Source organism: Bison bison, unplaced genomic scaffold (assembly GCF_000754665.1).
Source record: "Bison bison bison isolate TAMUID 2011002044 unplaced genomic scaffold, Bison_UMD1.0 scf7180017864503, whole genome shotgun sequence".
NCBI lineage: Eukaryota > Metazoa > Chordata > Mammalia > Artiodactyla > Bovidae > Bison > Bison bison.
This window is the reverse complement of record NW_011495061.1, coordinates 8,099,056-8,127,039: the sequence shown is the minus strand read 5'-3', so window position 1 is coordinate 8,127,039 and position 27,984 is coordinate 8,099,056. Positions and strand designations below refer to the sequence as shown.

Here is a 27,984-nt window from a genome sequence, read left to right as displayed (position 1 = left end):
CCAGCTCCGTGGGCACGAGTTTCGGTGTCTCCCTGACTCGAGTCTCTGGCGCTGGTGTCAGTGCCAGCTCCGTGGGCAGGAGTTTCGGTGTCTCCCTGACTCGAGTCTCTGGCGCTGGTGTGAGGGCCAGCTCCATGGGCACGAGTTTTGGTGTCTCCCTGACTCAAGTCTCTGGCATTGGTGTGAGTGCCAGCTCCGTGGGCATGAGTTTCAGTGTCTCCCTGACTCGAGTCTCTAGCATTGGTGTGAGTGCCAGGTCCGTGGGCACGAGTTTCAGTGTCTCCCTGACTCGAGTCTCTGGCGTTGGTGTGAGTGCCAGCTCCGTGGGCACGAGTTTCGGTGTCTCCCTGATTCGAATCTCTAGTGTTGGTGTGAGGGCCAGCTCCGTGGGCACGAGTTTCGGTGTCTCCCTGACTCGAGTCTCTGGCATTGGTGTGAGGGCCAGCTCCGTGGGCACGAGTTTCGGTGTCTCCCTGACTCGAGTCTCTGGCGTTGGTGTGAGGGCCAGCTCCGAGGGCACGAGTTTTGATGTGTCCCTGACTCGAGTCTCTGGCGTTGGTGTGAGTGCCAGCTCCGTGGGCACGAGTTTCGGTGTCTCCCTGACTCGAGTCTCTGGCATTGGTGTGAGGGCCAGCTCCGTGGGCACGACTTTTGGTGTCTCCCTGACTCGAGTCTCTGGCGTTGGTGTGAGGGCCAGCTCCGAGGGCACGAGTTTTGATGTGTCCCTGACTCGAGTCTCTGGCATTGGTGTGAGGGCCAGCTCCGTGGGTACGAGTTTCGGTGTCTCCCTGACGCAAGTCTCTGGCGTTGGTGTGCTCCTCTGCTTTCAGAATCACGCGCTGTCTAATTTGCAAGGAGGGGGGACAGCGCCTCTGTCCATGACATCCTTTGTGTACCTCCAGTGATGGCGCTTCCTCCCCCAGGAGCACCCCTTCTGTGACAGGAGTGTTCTGGGTGCTGGAAGTGTCCCCCTCTTATTCGCAAGCCTCCTCCTCTTCCCAGATGGACACTTCCAAGAATCTGTCAGGAGGAGGTGGTGGTATGCCGCTCTGAGCTCTCCGGCCTTGAAGACCAAGCGGCCCTCCCTTTGCCTGTCTCCAGACTGTACCTTTAAGTTACCTGACATAAGTGTGTTTGCACCTCCTGGCTCCATGTAGATAGCTGAAGGGACTTTGGCAAGTGTCCTAAGCCTGCCTCTCCTGTTCTGAACCCCCTTCTGCTTTCTTCCTGGTCCCTGTCTCATTCCAGGCTCCATCTCTTACTTACATCATGTTTATGAACATGAAAGGCCAGTCCAGTGGCCTTAGCATCCCTGTCTAATTTCTGTGATTGCTGGCATTTGAATGGTGGGCCTGACTACCTGGTCCCTTGGAATGAGTTCTGTAGTCCTGACCAGTCAGCCTGTGTCCTGGCAAGACCTACTCACTATCCCTGTAAAAGAGGGACTTGACCCTCCAGGCTGCCCTTGCTAGAGCAACCCTGTTATTGTGCGTGTACTCTGAAACAAGTGTTTCATGTACATTATTGCATGTAATCCTCACAGATCTCAGGAATGAGGAGTAGGTATTATTATTAATATCCCCACATTGCAAGTGAGGAAATCAAGGCGTCAAGAAGTTGAGTGTTTGCTTATGATCGTATCGCCAGTGAATAGTGGGGCAGGGATTTGTTTGAATCTGTGTCTATATAAATCCAAGCCTCTGCTCTTGTAGTAATAATACCCCCTCCATTTTCTTGGAAATTTCCAGGAGAACCATGAATTCTCTTGATCTGGTGTGAGCATTGCCCCTACAAAGTCTACCAGAGGTCCAATGAGCAGTGCCCAGAGTGTGTGGAGATTTGGGGATGGTCTGTCTATCTGCTGTGCCAACGAGCCCCTATCCTGAAGCAGCAGGAGGCAATTTGGCCCAGGGTCCTAGCAGTTAGGTGAATCTCATAGGGTGTAGCCAGGAAACTCTCAGCAGGACCAGACAGTGGAGAGAGAGTGGACTGGCAAGAACTGGACAATGGAGCAGGCACTCAGCTTGGGGATCCGGGTGTGGGACAGTTTAGGACTAACAGGGAATAGGGGTGTGCTCTGGGGAAAGAGAAGCAGAAACCCCATTCAAGGGCTGGGCCCAGTGCCTGATGAGAAGGCAGACTGGAAAAGGAGATTCTGACATAAAGCCGTGGGGCATCAGGGTCACACCCACTGGCTTCCCTGTGGACTCTGCTGGGTGTATTTCCATATCCATTGTGTTAGTGCTTGTTGGGTGGATGAATGGATATATGGAAGGATAAATGGGCTTGGGGGAGCATGATGATTCTATTCCCCCCACCCCCAAAGTTGGGGCTAAGATCGTTTTATCCAAAGCAATGGTGAGGAAGGGTAAGGGGCTGTCATGGCATATGCAGGCATGTACTCTGACCCACTGTCTCCTTATCCCTTCTTTCTCCAGAAGCCCCCGCCAAACCTGAGGAGGCAGAGGCTGAGCCCTTCACAGACTCCTCTCTGTTTGCACACTGGGGCCAGGAGCTCAGCCCCGAAGGCCGGCGTGTGGCCCTGAAGCAGTTCCAGTACTACGGCTACAACGCCTACCTCAGTGACCGCCTACCCCTCGACCGGCCCCTGCCTGACCTCAGACCCAGTGGGTGAGCAGAGTCAGTGGCCGGGCCCTTGTCGACCTGCCGGTGGGGAGGTGGGGTCCCCATGGTGCTGGGGACAGAGCCAGGACTGGGTGTCTGGACTCCTGATTGCTTCCCAGCTTTAGCTTAGGGTCCTCCCTCCTCGGCCTGCATTGAGCAAGTCACTCTCCCTCTCCTCCAGCCTCAGTTTCTCTATCTGCTAAGCAGGGAGAAGGCTTTCTTCCATTAGAAATAAGAAATTTTGAGGACTAATAACCGAATTTAATCCTTAAGGGCACAAGAATCATCTGGCACTCCTGTTAATAAGTCATTTTAACCCAATTAGTTGCATTTTTATGAACAATTATTTTTTTCTGTAAATTAGTTTCTTAAAGTACATCCATCTTCCAAGGCTAACAAGTCATTACACCCGACAGAGAAGTCTGTCTTGACTTCTCTCTTTGTTACAAAAGATGTTCCTTTAAGGTTCAGTTAGAATTTTTATTACTCCTAATTATTAAAAATGTGGGCACGTACCACAGCTGAGAAAATCTCATTAACTTTTGTGAGCTCCCCCCTCCGCACCTTCTCTTCCTCTCTTTCTACTTATTTTAAAAACTTTCTTAAAGCTGCAAACCACAGTTAGCTTGTGTCTGGAGTTTTCAGGAAAGATTTTGCTTCTGGGTTTGGAGTCTGTGTTCTTTGGGAAGGAGAGTTCAGTTCAGTTTCATAGACATTTATTGAACATCTGCTGTATGCCCTGTAGTGAGGTATGGTTTTTCTTAGCCCAAGTGAGCCTGGCTGGGCTCTAGGGATGAAAGACCATCTAAGGATCTACACAGGGAAAGAAGAGTATATGTTCATTTAAAGAATACTTGGGGGCTTCCCAGATGGCTCGGTGGGTAAAGAATCCACCTGCAATGCAGGAAACACAGGTTCAAACCCTGGGTCAGGAAGATCCCCTGGAGGAGGGCATGGCAACCCACTCCAGTGCTCATGCCTGGAGAATCCCGTGGACAGAGGAACCTGGTGGGCTATAGTCTATAGGGTTGCAAAGAGTCAGACATGACTGAAGCGACTTAGCACACACACACAGGACTCTGCAGAGGCCTCAGCCATGATCTTGGCCAGCACAGAAGCTATAGACTCAGGCACAACTCAATACACATTTTTCCCAAAATAAGGGGAAATGGTAGATTTTGCTCACTGTAGCGTGGCTGTAATGATGACTGGTGTTTGCATGAGCTTGACTGGTTGAGATGTGCTTCCCATGTGGACCACACCAACCTGCATGAAGGTGGGCAGGCAGTTGGCATAGTCCCATTCAGAGTCAAAGCAGCTGAGGAACAGAAAGAGTAAGAACTCTGGCTGACATCACACAGTTGAATAAGTGACTGAGCTGAGACTTGAACCAATGTATCCAGAAACCAAATCCAGGCCTTTGACCCGAGCCCACAGCTGGGCTGCCTTGATTGTGCAGGAGGCATGCTGAGAGCTGACTGACACCCTTCCACCCTTCACTGAGAGAGGCGCCGTGCACACCAGTCCTTCCTGCTTCCATGGGAGAGAAGCAGGAGTTGCTGGGTGGAGAGACCGCATGGCCTTTCTCTGAAGTGCAGGGCTCCCTGGAAAGCCCGCTCTGAAGGGAGTGCATGCAGAAAAGGCAGCCCAGCCTGGACTTCCCGAGTTTGCTAAGAAGGTGGTGGCAGGTGCGTGGGCCGGGGCTGGAGGGGGATGTCTCTGGAGGACTCCAGGTGAGCTGAATTCTGTGGTTTCCTCCTGAGCCACTGGAGAGAAGCAGTAATGATAATGGAAAGACCTTTCCTCTGCACAGAACTTTACAGTTTATCGAGCTTCCACACCTCCCCTGTGGGCAAGGCGACTTCTGTCAACCCCTTTTTATAGCCAGTGAAACAGAATCTCTGATAAAAGGCAGAGCTGAGCCTGCCTGCTCTCAGCAGGGGCTCCTGCGGAGGCTCTAAGGACGGTGGTGTCTCTTTGCACATGGACTTGGAAGGCTCTGTCTAGCTCTACTTCAGCTGCTGTGCCAGACACACACCCAGGATTAGAGAGCCGATGGTGGACCACTCGAAACAAGCACATGCTTGAGTAAAACAGTGCCTCTCTTTGTCTGTTAATTTCCATGAAAACATCGCTGCCTTGTAACAAGGTCATTGCTTGCTTATCCCGTTTAACTCATTTTAGAAATATCTTTTCAATATCTTTACTGTCATCCTATTTCAAATTACACTGCCAAACGTTTATATAGCATGAGCCATGTTTTCAGGGAAGCATTTCACACTTTATTTACAGAAACTCTTTGATGTCTCACAGTAACCTTCTGGAGCAGGTAGAAGACGCACGCTTTACTCTTCTACTCATGACACTTTGACACCAGATGTGGGTTTTTTTTCCCCCATATCGACCAATTCTGTGACACCAGCTGTGTGTCCCTACAATTTAATTAGCTTTAGATGCTACCTACCAGAGTTAGTGTCAGATCCCATAAGTTAAAGGCTCAGTCCCACAAGACTGGCCCCACTTTAGGTACCAGTCACAAGTCCCAGTTGTCATCTGTACTTGTCACTGCCCAGCTGTAATTTGGGATTCAACTGCTCCTTGCTGCTGGTGGTGGTTTAGTCACTAAATCATGTTTGACTCTTTTGCTACTCCATGAACTGTAGCCCAGGTCCAGAGGCTCCTCTGTCCATGGAATTCTCCAGGCAGGAATACTGGAGTGGGTAGCCATTCCCTTTCTGACCCAAGGATTGAACCTGGGTCTCCAGCACTGCAGGCAGATTCTTTACCGTCTGAGCCACCAGGATACAAGGGGCTGGTAAAGGGGACTGGACTATCTTCTGCAGCCCCTAGTGGTAGCAACTGGGGCAGAAGCATGCACGCCTGTCCCCAAAGGAGTCGTGGGTCTTCAGCTGGGGAGACTCTGGAAAGAAGAACATTGAGGTGGAAAGAGTCAGGACGGGATTACAGCAGGGAAAGAATAAAGCCTGGAGCCAGGGTTCTGGATCCTCCTGGGAGCAGGTTAGGGTCCATCCAAGGTGGCTATGGGTGTTTGCAGTGTTACCACTATGAGTATGGCCACCAGATCTGTGTGTACAGATTGGAGGGTCACAGGGTCTTCATGCTGCAGCCGCTAGACAAACCTCTGAGATCTCTGAACTTTGGGGTTCAGGAGGACTGTCTTCATGAGCATCATGTATGGTAGGCAGGTAACAGCCTCCCAAGGGTGTCCACATCCTGGTCTCTGGAACCTTTAAACATGGTGTATGCAAAGGAGAATTAAGGTTGCAGATGGAATTGAGGTGGCTAATCAGTTGGCTTTAGAATAAGGAGATCATCCTGAATTATCTGGACGAGCCCAGAGTAATCCCAGAGCATTTAAATGTGGAAGAGAAAGCCAGAGCGATGGCAATGTGAGAAGGACTCAGCCAGACACTGCTGGCTTTGAAGATGGAAAAGAGCTGTAAATGGGGGAAACCTGTAGATACTGAAAAAGCAAGGACAGTGTCTAACAGGTTATCACCTGGAACTTCCAGAAAGGAATGCGGTTCTGCTGACACTTTGACTTCAGCCCAGTGAGACCTCTGTCAGACTTCTGGCCTCCAGAATGGAAGATAACTAATGTGTGTTGTTTGAAGGCACCAAGATGCAGGACTTTCTTACAGTGGCAGTGTTAGGACACTATCCAGTGGGCACAAGATCCTCAGAAGGCTAAAAGTGCCCTGCCCTTGGTTTAATGTTCTGCCTTTGCTGTGTTAAAATTCTTAGTAAGTTTTCGACAAAGGCCACCATGTTTTCCTTTTGCACTGAGCCCCACAGGTTATGTATCTGGTCCTGGTGGGGAAGCAGGGCAGTTTCAGGTGAGAAGCTGGGACATGATCACTGGATTATCTAGGGGTTGCTTCCCCAGGGCCAAGGATTTACCCCAAGAGCCACTGTCTGCTCACCAGTCCTTCCTGTGTGGCAGGCACTGTGCAGACAGATTAATGTCCGCCTTCTCCTTTAACTTTTATCCTCATGTCTCTATGGGGTAGTTATTATTGTTCACATTTTATTTAGGAGAATGCTGAATATTTCCTAGGTTAAGAAACTTGATCAAGTTCCTGGTGTTTTTACGTAAGTCTGTGTCTCTAGGATGCTATACAGCCCCCTCGCCCCACCCTTCCTAGGGGGGCTTTTCTAGTTTGGAATCTTGGCTCTGTGGAGATGACCCAGAGGTCTTTGGAAGATGAGGCTTCCATGACGGTTGCCTCAGAACAAAGGGGTAAAATCAACACCCCGAATAATGATTCTGCTGCTGCATCAAAAATGCTAACTGCACAGACACAGGAGGAAATACTTCTTAACTGGGGCAATTTGGGAAAGTACTTGTGGTTCCTGGTTAATTAAACATATTATGAACCAGTAGTATCACATGATTGTTCTTAAATATAATGTAATCTTGAGCAATATTAATGTCTTAAAATGGGGAGGTGAATAGTTTTGTTCTATTCTGCTACTCAGATCAAAGCTACAGAATTGGATTTTATGGGATATAGAGAAAGTGAGGTATGTTTAGAGAACAACTCAAGAGGAAAAACTGGGTAACATGACAGACAGATGAAGTTTCTGCTGGATTATAGAATAATATGTAAAATCCGATTGCCTGGATTCCAAGGCCAGGTCTCTCGCTTCTAAACTGGTTGACCTCCAGCAAGTTAACTAGCGTTTCTATGCCTTGGTTTTCCTGTCTGTAAATTGGAGATGGTAATACACAGATTGAACATGTAATATATGTAGACACCTTAGAACATTGCCTAACATCACAGTAACTGCTATTTAACTTTTTGTTACTCTGGGTCCCTGGGCTTCCCTGCTGGCTCAATGGTAAAGAATCTGCCTGCCAGTGCAGGAGATGCAAGAGACCTGGGTTTGATCCCTGGGTTGGGAAGATCCCTTGGAGGAGGAAATGACAGCCTATTCCAGTATTCTTGTCTGAAAAATTCCCTGGACGGAGGAGCCTGGCAGGCTACAGTCAAAGGGGTCATAACGAGTCAGACACGACTGAGCAACTGAACACATCTGGGTCTCTGATTTGTAAAATGGATGGCCTGGGGGCACGGTCATGACTTTATGTACTAGAAGGACCACTAAGCAGGCAAGGAGTGACACAGGCCAGGCCTTCCACGCTGGCACTAGATGAGAGGAGGGCCAGGCGGGCATTGCAAGACAGATCAGAGTGGTTTCTCCCCAGCCCCAGAGTTCTGAGCATCAGAGGCTGGAGCCAGGCTCTGCTGGAAAGCAAAGATGCCCCATCCTCCTCCTTCCCACCTGCAGTGCCTGCCTTCCCCACCTCCCCCACGTTCCTCAGCTCTCCTTGCCACAGGCCTGGTCTGCTCACCCACAAACCCCCCACACGGAGACGCTCAATCCCTTGTCTGACTTCTCCACTAGCGCTGGATGCTGTCTGTGTAGTCCCAGCAATCCCATTTTCCCTGGATTTCTAATAAGTTTTAGGAGCAAATGATTGCCCTGCTTCCTGTTGGCTATTTACAGTTTAATTGATTCATTTCCCTCCTTCTTCTACTTATAGTCTATGTTTGATATAGCAGATCCTTGCTCCAAATCAGTAGAGTCCCCTGAAAGGATGTTAGTAGAACTGTTTCTGAGTGAAAGCTGGACACTTTGATGATCACCTCTACTTAGAATTTTACCTGTTGTCATTCTGGTGTCAGACACTCTTCTGAGATGAGGCTGGCCCATTTCCCTTGCCTTGTAGATGATTAAAACTTCTGTCCACTATCTCTTCCACATCTGAGCCAGACATGCATCCTACCAGGACCCTGAAGCCCCTGGCTACACTAAATATCCCATTGCCTCCACGACCCCTCTGGCTTATTGGATGATCTGGGCTTGTGGTTGTGGTTGGGCAGGGAGTAAATGTCCAACTCCAGGATTCCATTCTGTTAGACTGTGGTGGAAGTCCCACCCGCGGGCTTTTCCTGGGCCTGCATTTATTCTACTGTTCACTGCTTGAACGTTTGTTCAGTTGTTCATTCAGCCAGATCCTGGGTGCTTCCTGAGTTTGTTCTCTGTGCTGGGTGCTGCGTGAGGCACGGGGGTGGGGGTGGGGGGCTGGTGAGCAAAGCAGATGTGGTCTTGATCTCATGCAGCTTATAGTCTAGTGGAAATACTGACATCTGTTAAATAATCACATAAAAGCTAAGTGGCGATAGCATATACGTGGCATGAAAGAAAAACAAAGGAGCCTGTGAGAGTCTAACAGGGATCACACCCCAGGCCAGGAAGCACACTGTGTCTTTCTTCGCTGGTTTATACGTATGCTGTCAGGGAGGAAGGAGCTGAGCTTACTCAGGTGACAGCAGGTGGCTGGGATTCTTTGTACGCCAGTGTCTACACACAGTTGCATAATCACACCATCGGAAACCACACACCCAGGCTCTGGAGGAGCGCAGAGAACCCGGCTTCAAACAAAGAGTGTGTTCGGGGATTGCTATCTCTATGGGCTCAATGAAACAGGAAGGCAATCTAGGCTTCACATGACCAGTAGAGCTTTATTGTAATAGTCCACATCATCCTCCTAGATGCGCTGTGTCTACCCTATCTTTCATCAGAGTTGACCTGGAGTGACTTCCATTTCATCCCTCCCTCCACCAGGTCTCTGGGTTGTCATAACACCGATGTCTGGCCAGACAAATCTCTAGATGGTCATAGAAGGAAGGTGCAGACCCTGGTTTAATGGGACCTTTGAGCACTGACTTTGGAGGCAAATGAGCCCAGGTGGAAGCCCTGGAAAATAACTTGCTGTCTCAGTCCAACTGCCCTCATCTATAAAATGGGGATAAAATGTTTACCCTATAGGACTTTTCCTATAGGAAAGAATAAAAATCAGAGGGGGGGAAAGGTAAAAATATACGTACATCTCTTAGTATGATTTGTCATGAGTCATTAGCACTCAGTAGGTGGAAATTATTAATGTTGTTACTTCAAGATATTCTGTATGGAGTCCCTGGGCAGTAGGGGTAGCAAGCACGGTGCAGTCTCTGAGCTCCAGAGGTTACAGAGATAGAGATGCCAGCCACCAGGAGTGGAAGTCTTGATTGCATGCATGCCCAGTGAGAACCCCCACACTGCTCTCATCCTTGGGTCTCATTAAGTCCAGCAGACTGAATGCTGGCAGGCTGGGAACCTGTCTAATCTGAAAAGTTCTGGAAGAAGCCAGAAGTGTAACCAAGTGAAGTCAGAGGAGGATCAAACAAGTCCTGTGGGTGCAGGTGGGAGGGTGGAGGCCAGGGTGAGGACACAGATGGCCGTGAAGGGATAAGAAGACACTGCTGATCCCAGGGTGCCATCCTTAGGAGGTCAACAGTACAGCTGAACCATCGTGTGCTGACCGCAGTATAGGGGAGACCCTCGACGCTATCTAGGAGAAAGGAGGGGCTGGGGACACTCAGGGAAGTGGGTATTCAGGGGCGTGTTATCTTCTTTCTGCTTGGTCTAGGTGGGTCCCTCCTGCACTCCCAGAACCCAGGCATAGTTAGACCCAGTTCCCCATACACACTGGCCAGCAGCCCCCAGCTCACATTCTACTTTGATCTTCACACTGGAAGGGGTCAATCAGCCTCCACGAGTCATGCTTCGATGCACTGGGAGCTCATAGATTTGCCTGAGTCACAGGAAGAATCCATCCCTCCACTGTGGAGGAGTCTGGCTGCTGCCCTGGCTGATACCCAGTTCCCAGGTGCCTGACTTGGCCTCTCTTAGTCTGGTACTGCCTCTCTGCCTCTCGCAGGTAATGGCATCACTAAAGCTCTTGACATAAACTTGCCTCATGAACAGCTCAAAACCATCCTGGGGAGCTCTGGTGGGAGGCTCCTGTCCCCATACCACCTCTGTGTGCAGGGATCGATGCAGTCAGCTTTATCAGGACCATCAATCCCAGCTTATTAGACAGCCACAGTTCTCCCTGCTCAGAAATGCCTTGTTTTTATCTTTAGTGGAAAATGGCTTAACTTTGAACAAGAATAAAAGTACAAAGGGAACTTTTATGGCTTAATTTTACAGGAGAATGTGCCTCTTCTCAAAATGATTAAGGCACCAGTCTGGTACAGTCAGGCTTTCTCAAGGCATGTAAATAGGGAAGGGTCGGTTATAGCCACCCTGGTGGCTCCTCTGACTCTCACGTACCCTGGCCCTTCTCTGGAGAGGTGAGCAGAGACGGGGGTAGACAGAAGCAGACACCAGAGCGGGTGGGGACGGCAGGCTCTGGGAACAGAGGCTGTACTGGCCAGACTCCAGTAGACATAGGGGCTGGGGGAGATCATTGGCATGTGAATACAAGAGGCATAGCCCTCAGGTAGAGGCTGGGGCTGGTTGTTGGGTAAAGTGGCCAGATTTCAGACCAGAAGCACTGGGCTTGATCTGAACAACCCTCTTCCATAGCAGCTCTTGGACGTGTGTTCCTTTGGCAGGACTTGGGATGCCCTGCTGTAGGCAGGCTCCTGTCCTCAGTTCAGTGTCTGGCAGTAATGATGGTGGGTGGGACCGGCAGGTATGAGGACATCTCGTCTGACATGCTGGTCTTCCTCCCTCTTTTTGCCTCTCCCCTCAGCCTTGTAAGTTCTGCTTCAATGTTGAGATGAAAATAGGAACCGGAACTATGTGTATCCATTATATGTGTGTTGGGTGCTTTGAAACAGTAGCCTCAGTTTATTCAGCAGATGCTGGCTGAATGAATGCTTGCTGATGGCCAGAACAGTGCCAGGCAGAGCATGTGCAGTCGTGAACAAGATCCTTGCCATCAAGAAGCTGTGGTCTAGTCATAGGATGGCCAACCATCCTGGTGTGCTTGGGATTCTCAGTGTTGAAACTGGGAGAGTCCTGGGCAGACTTGGATGAGTTGGTCACACTGCCTAGTCACTACTACAGTGGTGATTGGATATATGTGTCCTGTGGCATTTGGTGATGGCCAGGTGCTGGCTAGGAGGAAGAGGAAGTTTGCAAACTATTTCTTTAGTGAGAAGTTTTCCATTCATCACATATGAGAGAGAAGATCCTGAACTATATGGAGAAGACACCTAAGTGATCATTTCTCCTGCCTCCCTCTGTCCCTGCCTCCACGTGAAAAGATATAGAGAGCAGGGGAGTGGCTTGCCCAGGATCACACAGCAATTTGGGGCACAGCTGGGTCAGTGCCTGGGTGGCTTTATCCATCCCTTCTCCCCCACAATGCTCTCTCCCTATAAACTAGCCCACCTCATCTTTCTTATCCTGCCCACTCTTCACCTCTCTACTCACAGAAACCCAGGTTAAGGTTAGATGCTGTGCAGTCTGGAGAAAAAGCACCGAGGCTGATCCTGGGAAGGCCTTGAGTGACTCTCCAGAGAGAAGGGAGGGAGGGAGGATTTAAGGAGCTCGATACATTTGGCCAGGGGAGATCGCTTAATTATCGTGCAGAAGAACTGAGAGCTGCTGGAGATGGAATGTGAGCAACTGGGGCCAAAATCCCAGGGAAGGAGAGCAGGAGAAGGAAGGACCTGCTGGTGAGAGAAGACCTGACTCTCCTTCTAGGGAGGAGGTTTATACAAAAAGGAGCAAGCTGGGATCAGTGGCATGCATGTGAAGTTCAGGCCTTACGCAGACATACCTTGTCTTACTGCATTTCACGTTACAGTGCTTCACAGATACTAAATTTTCTACAAGTTGAAGTGTTGTGTTATCATGTGATGGTTAGCATTTTGTAGCCATAAAGCATTTTTAAATTAAGTCATGTACATTGTTTTTTTCAGACAATGCTATCACCCACAATATACTATCATGTAATAGAAACATAACTTTAAATACACTGAGAAACCAGAATATTCATATAACTCACTACATTGCAGTATTTGCCTTATTGCAGTGGACTCAAACCTGCACTATCTCTGAGGTATCCATGGATAAAATAAATAAACGTGTTGGTTTAATTCTGAAAACCTACTATATGCCAGACTCTGGTTTAAGGTTGGGAGCTAACACAGTAGCAAAATAAAGTCCCTGCTCTGAGGGAAGGTCATTATAGTGGGAGGAGACAGAAATGAACACACACAAATGTGATGTACTCTCCTAGGTGTTATGTTCAAAAGGGTTGTCATATAACAGCTGAGTTTGAAAGAGTCTTGCATGTAAAAATAGTGATCAGTAGAGTTTAGCTTGAAAAACGAATATAACATTCCTGCTCTGCTTAGAGAAAGGTCACCAGGAGATGGATACCAGACACGGCAGCTCAACCCATCAGGACGGCCATGGCCATTACTGGGAGAAATTCAACTTGGAGTGGTTATGTGGAGCTTTAAAAAAGAAAAGAGAGGGGTGGAAGGCAGTTAACCCTTAACTCTGAAAAACACTTGGGAAACACCTGAAGCTTTAGATACGGAGGCTCTGAGAACTCAGAGGAAACCCCTGGAGGTGTAGGAACAGGCTAGAGTCAGTCTCATGGCTGGTGGGGCAGACAGTTAGCTTGTACTGATATAGTGACCTTATTAGGAGCTCTTCATTACACTTTCAAAAAAGAAAAATAAAGGTCATGTGCTAGTAGTCTGACCATATAAAGTGTTTTCTTTAACTGCAGTTAGCAAGTAGGTTGTGTGTTAACACTTCTATCATTTTCCATTCCTAAGGAAAGGTCAACTGCTGGTCTTGGTAACCATAAGTAAGCACTAGCCAGAATTATTTGACTGTTAACCACCACCTTTTAATTGCTGTTATAACAGTACTATTCACAACAACAACACTTTTTTGAAAGGGTCTGATGAGCTTAACGGAGAAGGCAATGGCACCCCACTCCAGTACTCTTGCCTGGAAAATCCCATGGATGGAGGAGCCTGGTAGGCTGCAGTCCATGGGGTCGCTGAGGGTCGGACACGACTGAGCGACTTCGCTTTCACTTTTCACTTTCATTATTGGAGAAGGAAATGGCAACCCACTCCAGTGTTCTTGCCTGGAGAATCCCAGAGATGGGGGAGCCTGGTGGGCTGCCGTCTATGGGGTCGCACAGAGTTGGACACGACTGAAGTGACTTAGCAGCAGCAGATGAGCTTAAGGAGACATCCCAGCCTTTCTCCTTCATTCAGCCTTTCTCCCTCATCCTCCTCATCTCTTCCTCCCTTCACTGCAGTTACCTAAGCTGGCTCCCTCCATCACCTCCTCTCTAGTCGCAACTCTGTCCCCTCGACCCCGCGGGCCTTTGCACCTGTGGTGTGCCAGGTGATTTCTGACCCAGCCTCTCCCCTCATAGAGCCCTTCCCTGACCGCTCCTAGAACAGCTGCCAGGGCACCACACTGTCCTCTAACACCACATTACTGTTCATTTCAGCACTTGTATGAAATTGTATCATTTGTTTGCTCCCATGTTTGCCTGGTTCCCACTTCAGAGCACAAGTTCCATGAGGACAGGCACTTTGTCCTTGTTGTTTTAACCCTGAATGCAATACCCACCTCATGGAAAAAAACTCAATAGATTCCATCAAATGCAAGAATGAACGAATTCTACACCAATCTGTTACCCTGATGGCTTTACTCACATCCTAAGTATGAAGCAGATTTGGATAAAACCTTGGTTCTTTCCCTTCCCCCATTCATTTTTTTCATGAGAGAAAAAAAGAGCTGGAAATAGAATGAGAGAAGTTTCTGTAAACTTCTGGTAACCATAGAGATAGTGATTTTAGTTTATTAATCTCCTGCTCTTAAGCAGGCTGGGGCCCCACTGTGATTTCTGCAAAATTGCTCAGCGCTGGTTATCCTGCAGCCTTCCTCATTAAGGAAGAGCAGGCCCATCCCTATCCTGCAGCACTTTAATTACAACGAGCAGAAGCCCTGTGCTATTATGCTCATTATTGCATTATTATGCTCACCTGACTGTACCTCCCACTTTGGAGCAGTGCGACACGGTCACCAGCCCTGAACCCCTGGAACCTTTGGTGGCCGATAGTGGGAGCAGGCAGCCTCCACTTTGAGCTGAGGACCGAGGTCAGGGCCACAGTTGCTGCTCTCTCCTTTCATTCAGCTGTCCTGAAGATGGGAGCTCAGTGCCCTCTGGAACAGTATCTAGTGTCAGCCAGAGAAGGGCACCAGCAGTGGTTTCCCATCTACAAAGTCAATGCTTACAGGAGAAAGAATTGACATGCCCTTGGGAGCAATGACATTCCTTATTGTCTGGCCTCGTGATGGGGTCTAATTTTAGGGTCTCATGTTCCTCTTCCCATGGAGAGCGGCATGCAGACTTTTGTGATTTTGCCTCACGTCCTTTGGATAAGAGACCTCCAAATGGACCTCCAAATGGGTTTCAATGGAGCTAGGGAGGAAATGGGACAATTAGGGGCAGTCTCTCACCTGACCACTTCTCCTTGAAGGGAGAGCCTTGGTGTAGAAGTAAGAAGACCAGAGTTGAGGTTTCATCTTGGCAGCTGACACATGGTGGGGACCTAGCCTCTCTGAGCCTTAGCATCTTTATCTGTGAAATGAGGTCCGAATTGTCTTTCTATTCCTCTATCATGGTGAGACTCTGCCTCTGGTTTCCACCTGTTTCTGGAGGCTGGATCCATAAGATGAAAGAGCCATAAGAGAGGCTCTAGGCAGCATTCCTTCTGGAGTGAGGCAGAGTGGATTCTGGCAGGAGTCTCTGGAAGGAGACATGTTTTTCTCCTGAAGCAGGTCATCTAAGGTCTGGCCTCATTTAAGCATTGGCTGTCATTTTGGAAAAACTAAGATTTTCTTTTGGTTGCATTTCCCATCCTATTGGATTTAGAAATACAGTGTCATTCTTCCAGTAAGCATTTGGTGACAGCCTGCTGGGTTCCAGGCCCTGTACCAGGGTCTAGTGATACAACTGTTCATCTGGGAGAGTTGTTGACAAATTCAGACTCTGTAGTGGGGCATACGGGTTTCAGTGGTTGAGGGTCTGTCTGCTGTGCACTTTGTGATTATCTTAAGTATATCAAAGAGAAGACCCCAGGGGAGAATCTGGACTCCTGAGCTTTCCAGCAAAGCTGGAGCCAAGACATGGGTGGGCCGGCACCTGGGGCGACCCCCGCTGAGTCAGTGACCTATCTAAGAGCCTGGCTGCTCTTCTTTCCAGGTGCCGCAACCTCTCGTTCCCCGACAGCCTCCCAGAGGTGAGCATCGTGTTCATCTTTGTCAATGAAGCACTCTCCGTGCTGCTGCGCTCCATCCACTCGGCCATCGAGCGCACACCTCCACACCTGCTCAAGGAGATCATCCTGGTGGATGACAACAGCAGTAACGGTGAGTGCCCAGCTCCCTGCCCTGTGCGGGCGTCTCAGCCTCCGTGCTTCTACAGGCTCTCCATGGCTCTTCCTTCTCTGGGATGTTGGCTTCTAGAGGAGAGGTTCATGAAGTTCATGAAGGTTCAGTCCATAGTTGCACTCTCTTCACGTTCCGGAGGGGCCTGGTCCCCAAGCTTTTCCTCGATGGCTGTCAACTCTCCCCTTCAACATCCTAGTGCAATGTGATGAGATAAATAGCCATGACCTCCACCCCCTCCATATACGCAGTGAGCCTTTCCGGTGACTCCTTTCTGTGAAGCATCATTCCGTTTTGCTCTGTGCCTTGGCCTTTGCCCAGAAGATTTTTCATTGACGTTGTCCTAGGTGGTGGCGACGGTGGAAGTGTTGATGGTGCTGGTGGTGGTCATAGTGATGTTGATGCTGAGGATGGTAGAAGATATGAACTGCAATGACAGCAACAGAGCTGTTGAAAGTCTAGCTTTTTTTCTGCATCCCCTGCTCCACATTCCATCTGACCTGAGCAAAGCCCCAGGCGACCTGCAATCCCTTGTTGAAGCCCTCACAGCACTTCTCCCTTTCTCCAGCTACTACCAGGTGCCTCTTTCCCTTGGTACATATTCCATGACTTCTGATTCTTCCCATATATACCATCTCCATAATATTTTCCGAACTTAGAGACCATGCACTGAGACAGTTTGAGAACCAGCTCCCCTGATAGGAGCTGTAATATGAATGTGCTATAGATGATACAACCTGGTCACAGGAGCACAGTCATTGGGCTTGTTATCTTTAGCATTTTCTCTGATGTCAGGTAGTAAATTTCCCAGTGAATCCATTGCTGTAATGAGAAGTTCAGATGAGCAATTTGTATTTTGTTATCAATTAAAGCTGAAACCTATCAGATAATTGAAATATTTTTAATCTCTATAAGCAAATTTTCTATTTCATTTTATATCATGCAGTAAGAAGTGTAGTGTAGAAAGAAGGGACTTCTAGAGCTTTCTGAAGGGTAGTGCTTATGCATCATTTGACTCTCATTGTTCCGTGGATGTGAAGGAAGGAAAAGGCACCTCGGATGGCAGCAGGTAGGCAGAGGAGGCTTAAAGGTGATGGCCTTGTGAAGGAGACCTCAAGTAGGGAGACCTACCTATGCAGCTACCTGCCTGGCTCCACAGAGTGGATGCTGAGAAAGCTCCCACTCCCCAGTGGCTAACACTGCAATTTTGTGACTAGCCTGCCCGTGAACCCTATCTTGCTCCAGCAAGGCCATCTGTCCTCTTGGCCTCTTACATTGTCAGGAGGCAAGGGATGGAAGAGCCATCCTTCCAAGGGTGATGGTATCCCCCAAGCAAGAGGCATTCCCAGGCTCCATCCCACCCTGCTGCTGCTGCTGCTGCTAAGTTGCTTCAGTCGTGTCCGACTCTGTGCGACCCCATAGACAGCAGCCCACCAGGCTCCCCCGTCCCTGGGATTCTCCAGGCAAGAACACTGGAGTGGGCTGCCATTTCCTTCTCCAATGCATGAAAGTGAAAAGTGAAAGTGAAGTCACGCAGTCATGTCCGACTCTTCATGACCCCATGGACTGCAGCCTACCAGGCTCCTCCATCCATGTGATTTTCCAGACAAGAGTACTGGAGTGGGTTGCCATTGCCTTCTCCATCCCACCCTACCTCCTCTCATCACAAAACAGAGAACAAAACATCAAGAAGAAGGAAATCTTGGGGTCTTTCATTTCATTCCCATGGTAAAAACTTTATTGTGGCCTGAAGGATGCTGTTTTGTCATTAATTCTTGTGGGAAAGAGGGGGAAAACTGAGATTGAGAAATTTAGATAAGGAAAGTGAGCTACATATAGAAGGTTTCATATTTGAATTTAAATGATTTGGACTTAATTTTCTAAATGGTGATAACCATATTTTGGTAAGAGGAGTTATACAGTCAGGACTGGGCAATGAAGGGCTTTGGATGTGTTTTATATCATTGTTTGGGGGAAAGAGACATCTTGAAGAAGGGAACTAGATGCATCGTAATTGCAGCCATATAGCAAGAAATTAAGGGGCCTGGAGCTGTGTTGGGTGTGGGGCCTGAGGGCGAGATATGAGCCTGAGAGGTTTTATAAAGGAAGCATCTGTTGGATCTCTTGACTGAGAGAAGGCCAAAGGAGGGCTGGTAAATGATGAATCAGCGTCAAACCAGGGTGACCTAGAGGACGGTGGTCATTCCCAGGATAGGGGGCAGGAGGAAGAGTGGGTGGGTTCTTCATCAGATCAGAGATGGGGGCCTTTTAAACCCAAAGCTCTGGGAAGTATTGAGTTGATGGCATAGTTAAGTACCTTGGTGATGATTACACAAGGCTACACTTGACAAAATTCCACAGGACTACAAGCACACACCCAGATGACTGCACATATTCCTGAAAAGACCTGGAGAAGCTTTGTGATGTTGGTAATGTCAGTGTCCTCATTTTGATATCATACTATAGTTGTGTAAGATGTTAACATTGGGGGAGGCTGGGTGAAAGGTTCATGGGACCTCCTTGTGTACTTCTGTGTACTTTCCTGTGAGTCTGTAATTACTTCAAAATACAAATCAAGCAAAAGCCTTCCCAGAAGATTCTAACCCAGTAAGTTTGTGATGGAATCTGACCATCTCTGCTTTTCAGAGCATCCTTGACGATTCTGTTACACAGCTCTGGTTGAGAATCTCTGGTTTAACAAATAGGATGCATGTGCTGAGTTCCAGTGCATGATGTGAAGGGAAAGAACTCTCAAGTCCGAAGTCATGGGTTCTAGGACCCTCTCCATTATGGGTGAGTGACCACAGAAACTTTCCTCAACCTCTCAGAGTCTCAGTTCCTTCCTCTGTAAACAGGGATGGTTATCCTCCCTTGCTTACCTCACCTGCCTGACATGGTCAAGGATCTCACTGTGAGTTGAGCAACCATCATCATTATTACCCCTCCCCAGCCCCCACCTCCATTCCCAGGAGACTGCATCACAGCTGGCCAACCGCACACTGGAGCCTGATAAGAAAGTATGGGGACACGAATGGGGAGTCTTGTACACACATTAATTACAGCCTTTGGTTGGGAGGAAAGGATGGAAAACTGAAGAGGAGAGAACAAAAGAAGTAGAAGTTTGAGAGGATGCCGAGGATAAGGTGTTTAGGAGTCAGGAGGAAGAGGGTTAGATGACAGAGACAGAGAGGGAATGGCCAAGTGAATCTGGAGGGCAAGCCAGACTCTGAGGACAAAGAGAATTTCAGGAGCAAGCCACCTCTTTGACTAAGCCCAAGGCATTCAAAGGGCTCCCCTTGTGGCTCAGCTGGTAAAGAATCCGCCTGCAATATGGGAGACCCAGGTTCGATCCCTGGGTTGGGAAGATCCCCTGGAGAAGGGAAAGGCTTACCAACTCCAATATTCTGGCCTAGAGAATTCCATGAGCTGTATAGTCCATGGGGTTGCAAAGAGTAGGACACGACTGAGTGACTTTCACTTTCACAGGCAAGTGGAAGGACACAGAGTCTAGGAAGAAGCCATTAGATCTGAGGGGTGCAGAGCATGGAAATCTTAGTGGGGAAGGATGGGGGTGGGGCTGCAGAAGCCAGATGAAGAGTAGCTGGAAGGTAGATCTTCCATCAGGGATGTTGACTGCGAAGGAGAATCAGGAGCCGAGGAGCTGGAGCGATGTTTTCCACCGATTAACCATGGTCTGCGGTCATGACCCAGGATGACAGGCCTAGTCATACACATACACATGCACACACAATTGAAACGAAACTTTCAAGAGACAATAGTTAACTCCTATAATGTGCAAGGCTCTCTGATTCGCTCTACTGTAATTTGGCCTATGTTATTCATTTCTATTGTCTTCTATTATACTGTGCTGTGTTACGTTGTGTTCCTCTCTCTTTTTGAAGGGCAGATTGTTCTCGTGACTCTGACTGCACATTGGAATCGCTTGGAGGGCTTTTAAGAAATCTAGGGGTGTCATGCCTTAGCTCTAGTAATTTAATTGCTCTGGAGAGGGAACATATGAGGCCCTTGGTCTGGGGAGGACGCGCCTGAGGCAAAAGTGAGGACAGCCTCTGAGAAGGGAGGAGAGGATGGGACCCAGAGCATAGAAACCGGGCTTGCCTCTGGGAAGAAAGAGCAGATGGGCGAATGGGAAGGGAGCTGGAGGCAATGAAGTGTTGGCCCCTGTGGGGAAAGGGCTGGAGATCTGACCAGTAATGGGTCTCCCTGAGACCAGCCTGCTCTGAGCTCTCAAGGAGGGGCAGCCGAGACATTGAGACTGTGGCTCTTGGAGGAAGGGAGCCACCTCTAGCCTTAGCCGAGGGCTGCCCTGAGGGCCCAGCCTGACGGAGAAGGTGGCTCTGGCCGTATCCTTGGACGACTCCCTCTAGGGCATCAGCCCACTCAGCACCGGACTTTCATTGATTTGACATCAGGCCAACTCAGCTCAGCTAACATTCATAGGGTGCTCAGCCTGGGCCAAGGGCGTGGAGGGAGTGATGGGTCAGATCCAGTCCCTGCCATCAAGGAATCCTGTGATTAAAAGCCAAGTGGGATGAGACATAACAGGACTTGGTTTCCGGTCTCAGTTCTGCCACTTGCCAGCCACGAGCCTTTCCTGTGGTTTTCTTTCGTGCCCTGTGTAGCCATCAGGCTTTGCCCCCCCTGTCTCCTCGATGGTCACCGAGGACACTCGGTAATAAGGGTGAACGTGCCGCAAGCTGCAAAGAGAGCACTAAGGAAGAGTTAAAATGAGAGCACTAAAACAACAACGATAATAGCTGCCGTGCGGCCCCCAGTTAGAGGCAACCCAGGCTTTTCTTTCTTCGCGAAATAAGTGTGCCCTGGTGAGAAGAGCCGGAATTCACATTAGGCCAGCTATTTAGTTCCAGTTCTTTCTAGCTTCTTCCCAGCTGTGTGTTCTTAACTTCTGTGAACCCTATTTTCCTTATCTATAAAATTGAGATGTCTAATTCTTACCTCTAGGATTGTTTGGAGGCTTGAATGAGATAATGCATGATGGAAGCGATGCTGGTGTTTAAAACTCTAAGTGAAGCCTGAAGCCGGAGGACTGAGCTTCCAGAGACCGTCTACAAGGTGGTTGTCACAGGTTCTGTATGTGCTGGTGCCTCGTGTTCCCCAACTGCCCCCAGACCCCCAAGGGCACCTTTGCTTTGGGGTCAGGCTTGTGTTTTCACACACACAAAAACAGGGCAGTCGATCACTACTTTCTTCATCCACGCCACTCGAGACCTTTATCTTTGTCCCGGAAGTCAAGGACTGAAGTTTCTGCGGGTGGTCCTTGTGTAGGACTTGGAGTCCCTGTCCTTCGCCACCTTGGCCATTTCCTGCACAAGCTCCACTCTTTCAGGGGCTGGCACCTGTGTAGGGTGCCGTCAGTCCTCTAAAGTGGCCTCAGACGGAGAATTATACCAGGCACATTCTTGATTCAGGACATTTGCACTTGCTTCCGCTGGTGACGCTAATGGTAAAGAACCCATCTGCCAATACAGACATAGGTGAGTTCGATCCCTGGGTCAGGAAGATCCCCTGGAGGAGGGCATGGAAAGCCACTCCAGTATTCTTGCCTGGAGAATTCCATGGACAGAGGAGCCTGGTGGGCTACAGTCCATGGGGTCGCAAAGAGCTGGACACACTGAAGCAACTTAGCATGCACACACTCCCCTGCCTTTTGGAACGCTCTTACCCTCTGATACTGCACCACTTGTTCCTTTACCCCTTCAAATGTTGCAAATGACACATTATTAAAATAGCAGCCTTAACCCCTGTCTCTCTTCGTCCCTTCAGCGCTTCTTTTCTTCGACAGTATCTGTCACCTTCTGGTACACTGTACTCACTTAGTTACTCTCCCTTATTTATTTGTACATTTTCCCTCCACTAGTATGCATGTTCCATGAAGACAGGGACATTTGTTTTGTTCATTGCTGTGTCCCCAGCACCTACAATGGTGCTTGATTCTTGTAGGTGTTCAGTAAATATTGATTCAGTGAAAGAATGCATGTGGATTCTGTAGCCTGAGGCAAGGCTTGGAATCTGCACATCAATAAGCACCCCAGAGCATTCTGATGCAATGGGACCTTCTCTGGGAATCACAGTTCTAATTTCTGTCTCCCATCATCCTGAGTGCTGCAGCTGAGGAGCCTGGGACAGCAGGCACTTCAGAGCCTCCAGGGCTAGCCTGGCAGTAGGCACTGCTGGGTGGAGTATATCTTCCTGGAGCAGGGCCCTTGGGACCCTCTCTGCTGCATCCTAGGGAGATGGCAGGAATGGGGAAGGGGTGCAGAGCAGAAGGGGAGCTTCTTTTGCGGTTACACCGTCATGGCCTGACCTCAGGTCCTACGCATGGAGTCAGATGGCCAGCCTGAGCCTCCTCTCTTCCATGTTACCCAGCCCCTGCAGGCGTTCCTGACAGTGGCTGCCGGGCTGCCTGCCCTACCACTCTAAGGCAGTGTCTCAAAGCAATGGTTGGAACACAACTCAGAGCCTCCTGGTTTTAATTACTGTGCTTTGCAGTGAATCCCAATGGGCCAATGTCTTTAGCTGGGACTGAGTGATTCAACCTTTATAGACCTTCAGAGGAAAGGAAGCACCAGGACTTGCAGCTGATAAAATCATCTCTGCCTTTGATTCTTGGCTTTCATTCACTTGATCGTTCACTTCATTCATTCGTCCCCTCAACAGGTTTTTAATGGCCACATACTTTGTGCCAAGTACTCTAACTCACAGCTAAACATTTACCTCCACATCACCCACCCCACACACATTGTGAACACTCTCATGAGACTCAGGTATTCAGCACGTGGCCCAGAACAGGTGCTCGATGAACATGAGCCCTTTCCGGCTCTCTCACCAGCTGCCCCAGAGTCACCCCATCCCACAATCCAGCCACCCCCACTGCTTTTGCTCTGCTCAGTTTCTCTGTTTCCTTTCTTAACTCATGTTTTCTTTTAATAAAGTTGAAAAATCAGGCAGTCTTCTTTCATGCTACTTGAAATTGCAAAATGAGTCTGAATTTTGTGACTAAAAGCACATCAAAGCCATGGTGATATCAAATATTCTTTTAAGCATCTCGTTCCCTGGAGATTTTGGTCAGCACGTGGTTGGCAGTGACTTGCCCAGCCCACACCAGCCTGATGCTTGTGCTCTTCTCTTGCCTTCCAACACGAGAAGGCCAGTTCCCAGCACCTCGTATGCTTCAGCTGGGATGGAGCTGTCTCCTGGGCAGTGGATAGCCTTCGCCCAGGGACCCAGCCTTCACACTGGCCATGTTTGCTCAAAGCCTTCCACACCTTCTGGCAGGAGGAGGCTTAGAAGTATGCAGGCCTTGAGATACAGGCCAAACGGACTCTCCCCCTGGTTGCTCGGATGGTAAAGAGTCTGCCTGCAATGCAGGAGACCTGGGTTCGATTCCTGGGAAGATCTCCTGGAGAAGGAGATCCACTCCAGCATTCTTGCCTGGAAAATCTCATGAAAGGAGAAGCCTGGCGGGCTACAGTCCATGGGGTCACAAAGAGTCGGACATGATGACTGAGTGACTAACACTTTCCCCCACCACAGTGTCAGGAGGCAGGCAGGCTGACAGGCCAGCCCCAGCCGGCTCTCCGGAGGGAACCAGTGTCTGCATCAGGCAGAGACTGGCCAGGGTCCCACAGTTTGTGAGTGGCAGAGGCCGGATGGGACCTCGGGTCTCCTGACTCCTGCCAAGGCTCGCTGCTCAACTCCATACTGTGTCCCTGCTTGGTCCAGTGGCCAGTCTTTCTGCTGTCTGCACTGTACATGGACATGTGGCCCACGGCCAGGCCCCTCAGGCTTGCTCACGGTGACTGTGGGACCTGCTTAGTCGTCTTCTGGGAATGACACTCATCCCTCCCCTCCAGCCCCTTTGCCAGCTCCAGGCTTCAGGGTCCACTCCCAGGCCACTGCTTCCAGGCAGTCTGGCATCACTCTGTGCTACTCCCCCTGCTGGCTGGATCAGGTTTGTGCCAGAGACTATTCTAAGAAACTTTTCATAAATTAATCAGCACTCTGTGGCAATGGTAAGGACCATGATTAATATCATTTTATATAAGAAGGAAATAGGCACAAAAGAGTTGAGGAACGTGTCCAGAGTCACACAGAGGTAGAGTTTGCACCTAGGCTGTCTGGCCTCAGAGCCTGCTGCACCCTGGACTATTAAACAAGGCTGCCTCTGGTGCACTGTGGGTTTCTGACTCGAATTTTACCCTCATTCTCTTACCTCCATACACTCCACAAAGAGAGATGTTTGGCAGCAGGGTGAGTGAAGGAGGAGGTGAAGAAGGCCCTGAAGAGAAGGTGTGGCCATCTCCTCAGCTGGAGCTCTGCCCTGGGCTCGGTAAGAAGGAGGGATATTGCGCAGAGGCTTCTAGGCTCAGAATTGAGAGGTAACAGGTGGAGTTGGCAGCCGTGCTTTAGGTCACCTTGTGAGAGGGAGTCAGCTTCATGTTTTCTTTGAAATAGAGGAAAGTTGATATGCTTGTGTGTGCACACATATATGTGCATGTGAACACATGTGGATGAGTGGGTACAAACCTGTGCGTGTGCATTTATACATGTGATCATGTGTAAGTGCTGTGAGCAAGCACGTATGTACCTGGTGTCTTAGTCCGTCTGGGCTGCTGTAACAAAACACGGTGATCTGAGTGGCTTAAACAGTAAGGGTTTACTTCTCATGTTCTGGAGTCTGGGAAGTCCAAGATCAAGGTACTAGCAGATTCAGTGTCTGCTGAGAGCCTGCTTCCTGGCTCATAGACAGCTGCCTTCTCTCCGTGTCCTCACATGGCCCTCCTTGGTGCCTGGGTGTGGAGAGAGCTAAGCTCTGGTGTCTTCTCCTCTTCCTATAAGGGCACTAATCCCATTATGCGGGCTCCACCCCTGTGACCTCCTCTAAACCCAATTACCTTCCAAAGGGCCCACCTTCAGATACCTTCACCTTGGGGGTTAGGACTTGAATATATGGTTCTGGGGACACATGCATTCAGTCCACAATGCTGGGCTTGTGTGTGCACATGTGAGCTGAGGTGTGCAAGTCCCCACCCACTGTGGTTTAGCCCCTTCCACCACTACCCAGGACATCTTCAGAATCCTGCTGAATGATAGGTTATCGTACAACTGTGAATTGTTGTTATTTTTAATTGTTGGTAAGAAAACCACAGTGTAGTGACAAAATAGAATCAGAGCTGCCAGCTTGCTTGCCACCAGCTGCTGGGTCCCCCTGCACTTCCCGGAAAGCCCCCATCATCCCTTGGCCCAGAGCCTGCCTAATCATTGTTTAATGTTTCAAAGATGCTGTCCTACACGAGAGATACTCATTCCAGGCTGTAAAAATACCAACAGCTTTGTGTGCAGCTGGAATAATTGCAAAAATTAAAAAAGCAGAGAAAAAGAATGGTCCAACAGTATTGTGCTTTATGGAGCTTAAAGAATTCCATATAGCTAATCTAATTACAGCCAAGGCTCAGGCAGCTTAAAGGTGTTTATACAACCAGGCATGTGGGCCGTCAGCTAGCTCAGCAGAAGGCTGCTTGTCACCACCCACCCCTGTGCCTTTGACCAGTGTGACTTCAGGGTCACGCCCACATACCCAGGAGCTGATACCCAGCAACCTCGAGATGGAGGCGTGGGTGCGTGCTAAGCCACTTCAGTCACGTCTCTTTGTGACGCTATAGACTGTAGCCCACCAGGCTCCTATGTCCATGGGATTCTCCAGGCAAGAGTACTGAAGTGGGTTGCTATGCCCTCCTCCAGGGGTCTTCCTGACCCAGGGATCAAACCCACATCTTCTGTGTCTCCTGAATTGGCAGGCAGATTCTTTACCACTAGTGCCACCTGGGAAATAGCTGGTCCTGAATCCTACAAGAGTCCTGGAGGCTCTCACTGTTGCTCCTTATGCCTGGGGCTGCCTCTCCCTGACAAAATTCATCCTTCATCACCAGCCTGAGAGTTACTCTTGGCTGTGGCCACAGATTCGTGTCTTCGCATGTCATCCGGCAGCACTCTCCTGAGGACACGGCTTACACGACTCGAGTTCCTGGCTGCTCTGAGCAGCACTGCCCACCCCTCCCTGCCTTCTCAGGCCCTGATCGTCAGACTGAGTCTGCTTTGGCCAGTGGCTGTGAGGGTAGAAGGGAGTCAGATAACTATCTCTGGCAGATTCCATCATGTTAGCATCTGGTCACACCCCACATGGTCCTGGGGTTGTGCCCTTCACCAGGGCACCCAGCTGAGAGTCATCAGTCCCCTGCAGGGATGCAGCCTTGTTCAAATACTCCCCGAGGGCCTGGATCCGCATCTCTTCCTGGCTAGCCCTCTTCCTTGAGAGATTGGACCCTGTTCCCTGTACCACCAGGTGCTAGGGTCCCACTCTGCTGGTTTGCTCCACCTTCCTTCCTGCATCCTGGGGGCTGGGACCTCCCACTGATAGGCCGCTCCACCTGAAACCATGTGCTCAGTTGCTTAGTTGTGTCCGACTCTTTTACAACTCCATGGACTGTAGCCTACCAGGCTTCCATGTCCAGAGGATTTCTTCAGGCAAGAATACTGGAGTGGGTTGCCATTTCCTCCTCCAGGGTTATCTTCCCTACTCGGGGATTGAACCCACTTCTCTTGAGTCTCTTACACTGGTAGGCAGATTCTTTACCACTGAGCCACCCAAAAGAGCATCCTTAGTCTGTGATGCCTCGGCGTGCCTGGCCCTGGGAACACTGCCTCTTTGTAGGCCTGCCCCAGACCTCTGTCAGTTTCTCCAGCTCTAACCTGTGTGGCTGTCAGCCACCTCTCTGTCCTCACCAGCCACTCTGTTGAGGCCCTGGCATGTCACACAGCTGAGCCTGCTTGAGTCTGGCTATGGTGTGGATGGGTGGTTCATCACCGTTTTGTGTTCCTTTGCCAATAAAGGAAACTGACTTCAGTAACCAGGAATTCCTTAAAATATTCCCCTGCTGACCAAGAACAACCCCAGGAGGGCAAAGTGCCAGCCTTCTCTGTAGCTCATGAGCCACCTGGAAGCAGTCTGCACAAGGGAGCTTTGGACCATTTTGCTTTACAGACTGGCCAAGGTGACCAGTATCTGGCTAACAAAGCCAGCAGGAACCAGATACCAATGGTGCTCTTCCTCTGGTCAGCTGGGTGGCCATCTGTCGACGGGGAAATTCCTGGAGCTGGAGCACTGAGCCAAGTGTGGGAGGACCCAGGAGAGGTGTCTCTTGCCCTCAGGTCAGGGGTCCTGCTTCCCGCAGCTGGGAGGCAAGCTGCCCTTGGCAAAGGCCAGGGACACACTGGCCCAGCCTGTGGTGCGGCCAGCAGGAAAGGTCTCCTTGTCCACTCCTGGCCCGCAGCCTATCTTGTTCAGCAGCTTGAAAAGACAAACTGGTGCTGAAGACAAGCCAAGCTGAACACCAGGCCATGCAGTGAGCTCACATCCCGCCCCTCACCCCCCACTTCCCAGTAGTGGAAAGCGCTCAAAGCACAATCAATCAAATACTGATAGCAAATCTGTGGAGGGTGGAATGTCTTCTGGTGGGACTGGTTTCCTGAAAGACTACCCCAAACCACACAGTGACCCAAATGTCCTCCAGCATCTCCTGGGCCTGAGCGCTCAGCAAGAAGAGGTGTGAATGCACGAGAGTTGGCACCCACAGCTGGAGAGCCAGCTGCCACCCAGATCTGTCCTGCCTGTTAGCCTTCAGAGTCTGTGGGAGACCAGCACCCCCCGGTTGGATGTTGGGTGGGAGGTTATGCTGAAAATAATGCTGGGGGTGGGGGAAGCCAGTACAAATAACTGGGGCCAGGGGGTCCAATAGCAGGTATGGATTCACTGTGGCAGGGGCCGGGCATAGGGCTGTTTGGGTTTTGTTTTTATTTACCGGGGCCCTAATCTAGTCTTGGGCTCATGCTCGGTCACTCAGTCATATCTGACTCTTTGGGACCCCATGGACTGTAGTCCATCAGGTTCCTCTGTCCAAGGGATTTTTCCAGGCAGGAATACTGGAGTGGGTTGCCATTTCTTTCTCCAGGGGATTTTCCTGA

At 49.7% G+C, this 27,984-nt stretch overlaps 1 protein-coding gene across 1 annotated transcript in view; it reads left to right on the top strand.

Moving 5' to 3' along the window:
* The window catches only part of GALNT18 (polypeptide N-acetylgalactosaminyltransferase 18), a 357,593-nt gene that overhangs the window by 169,214 nt on the left and 160,395 nt on the right, over positions 1-27,984 (top strand). Inside the window, exons 3-4 of the mRNA XM_010829347.1 lie at positions 2,439-2,631; positions 15,737-15,903. Of these exons, the coding sequence (XP_010827649.1) occupies positions 2,439-2,631; positions 15,737-15,903 (360 nt within the window). The remainder of the gene's footprint in view (positions 1-2,438; positions 2,632-15,736; positions 15,904-27,984) is intronic.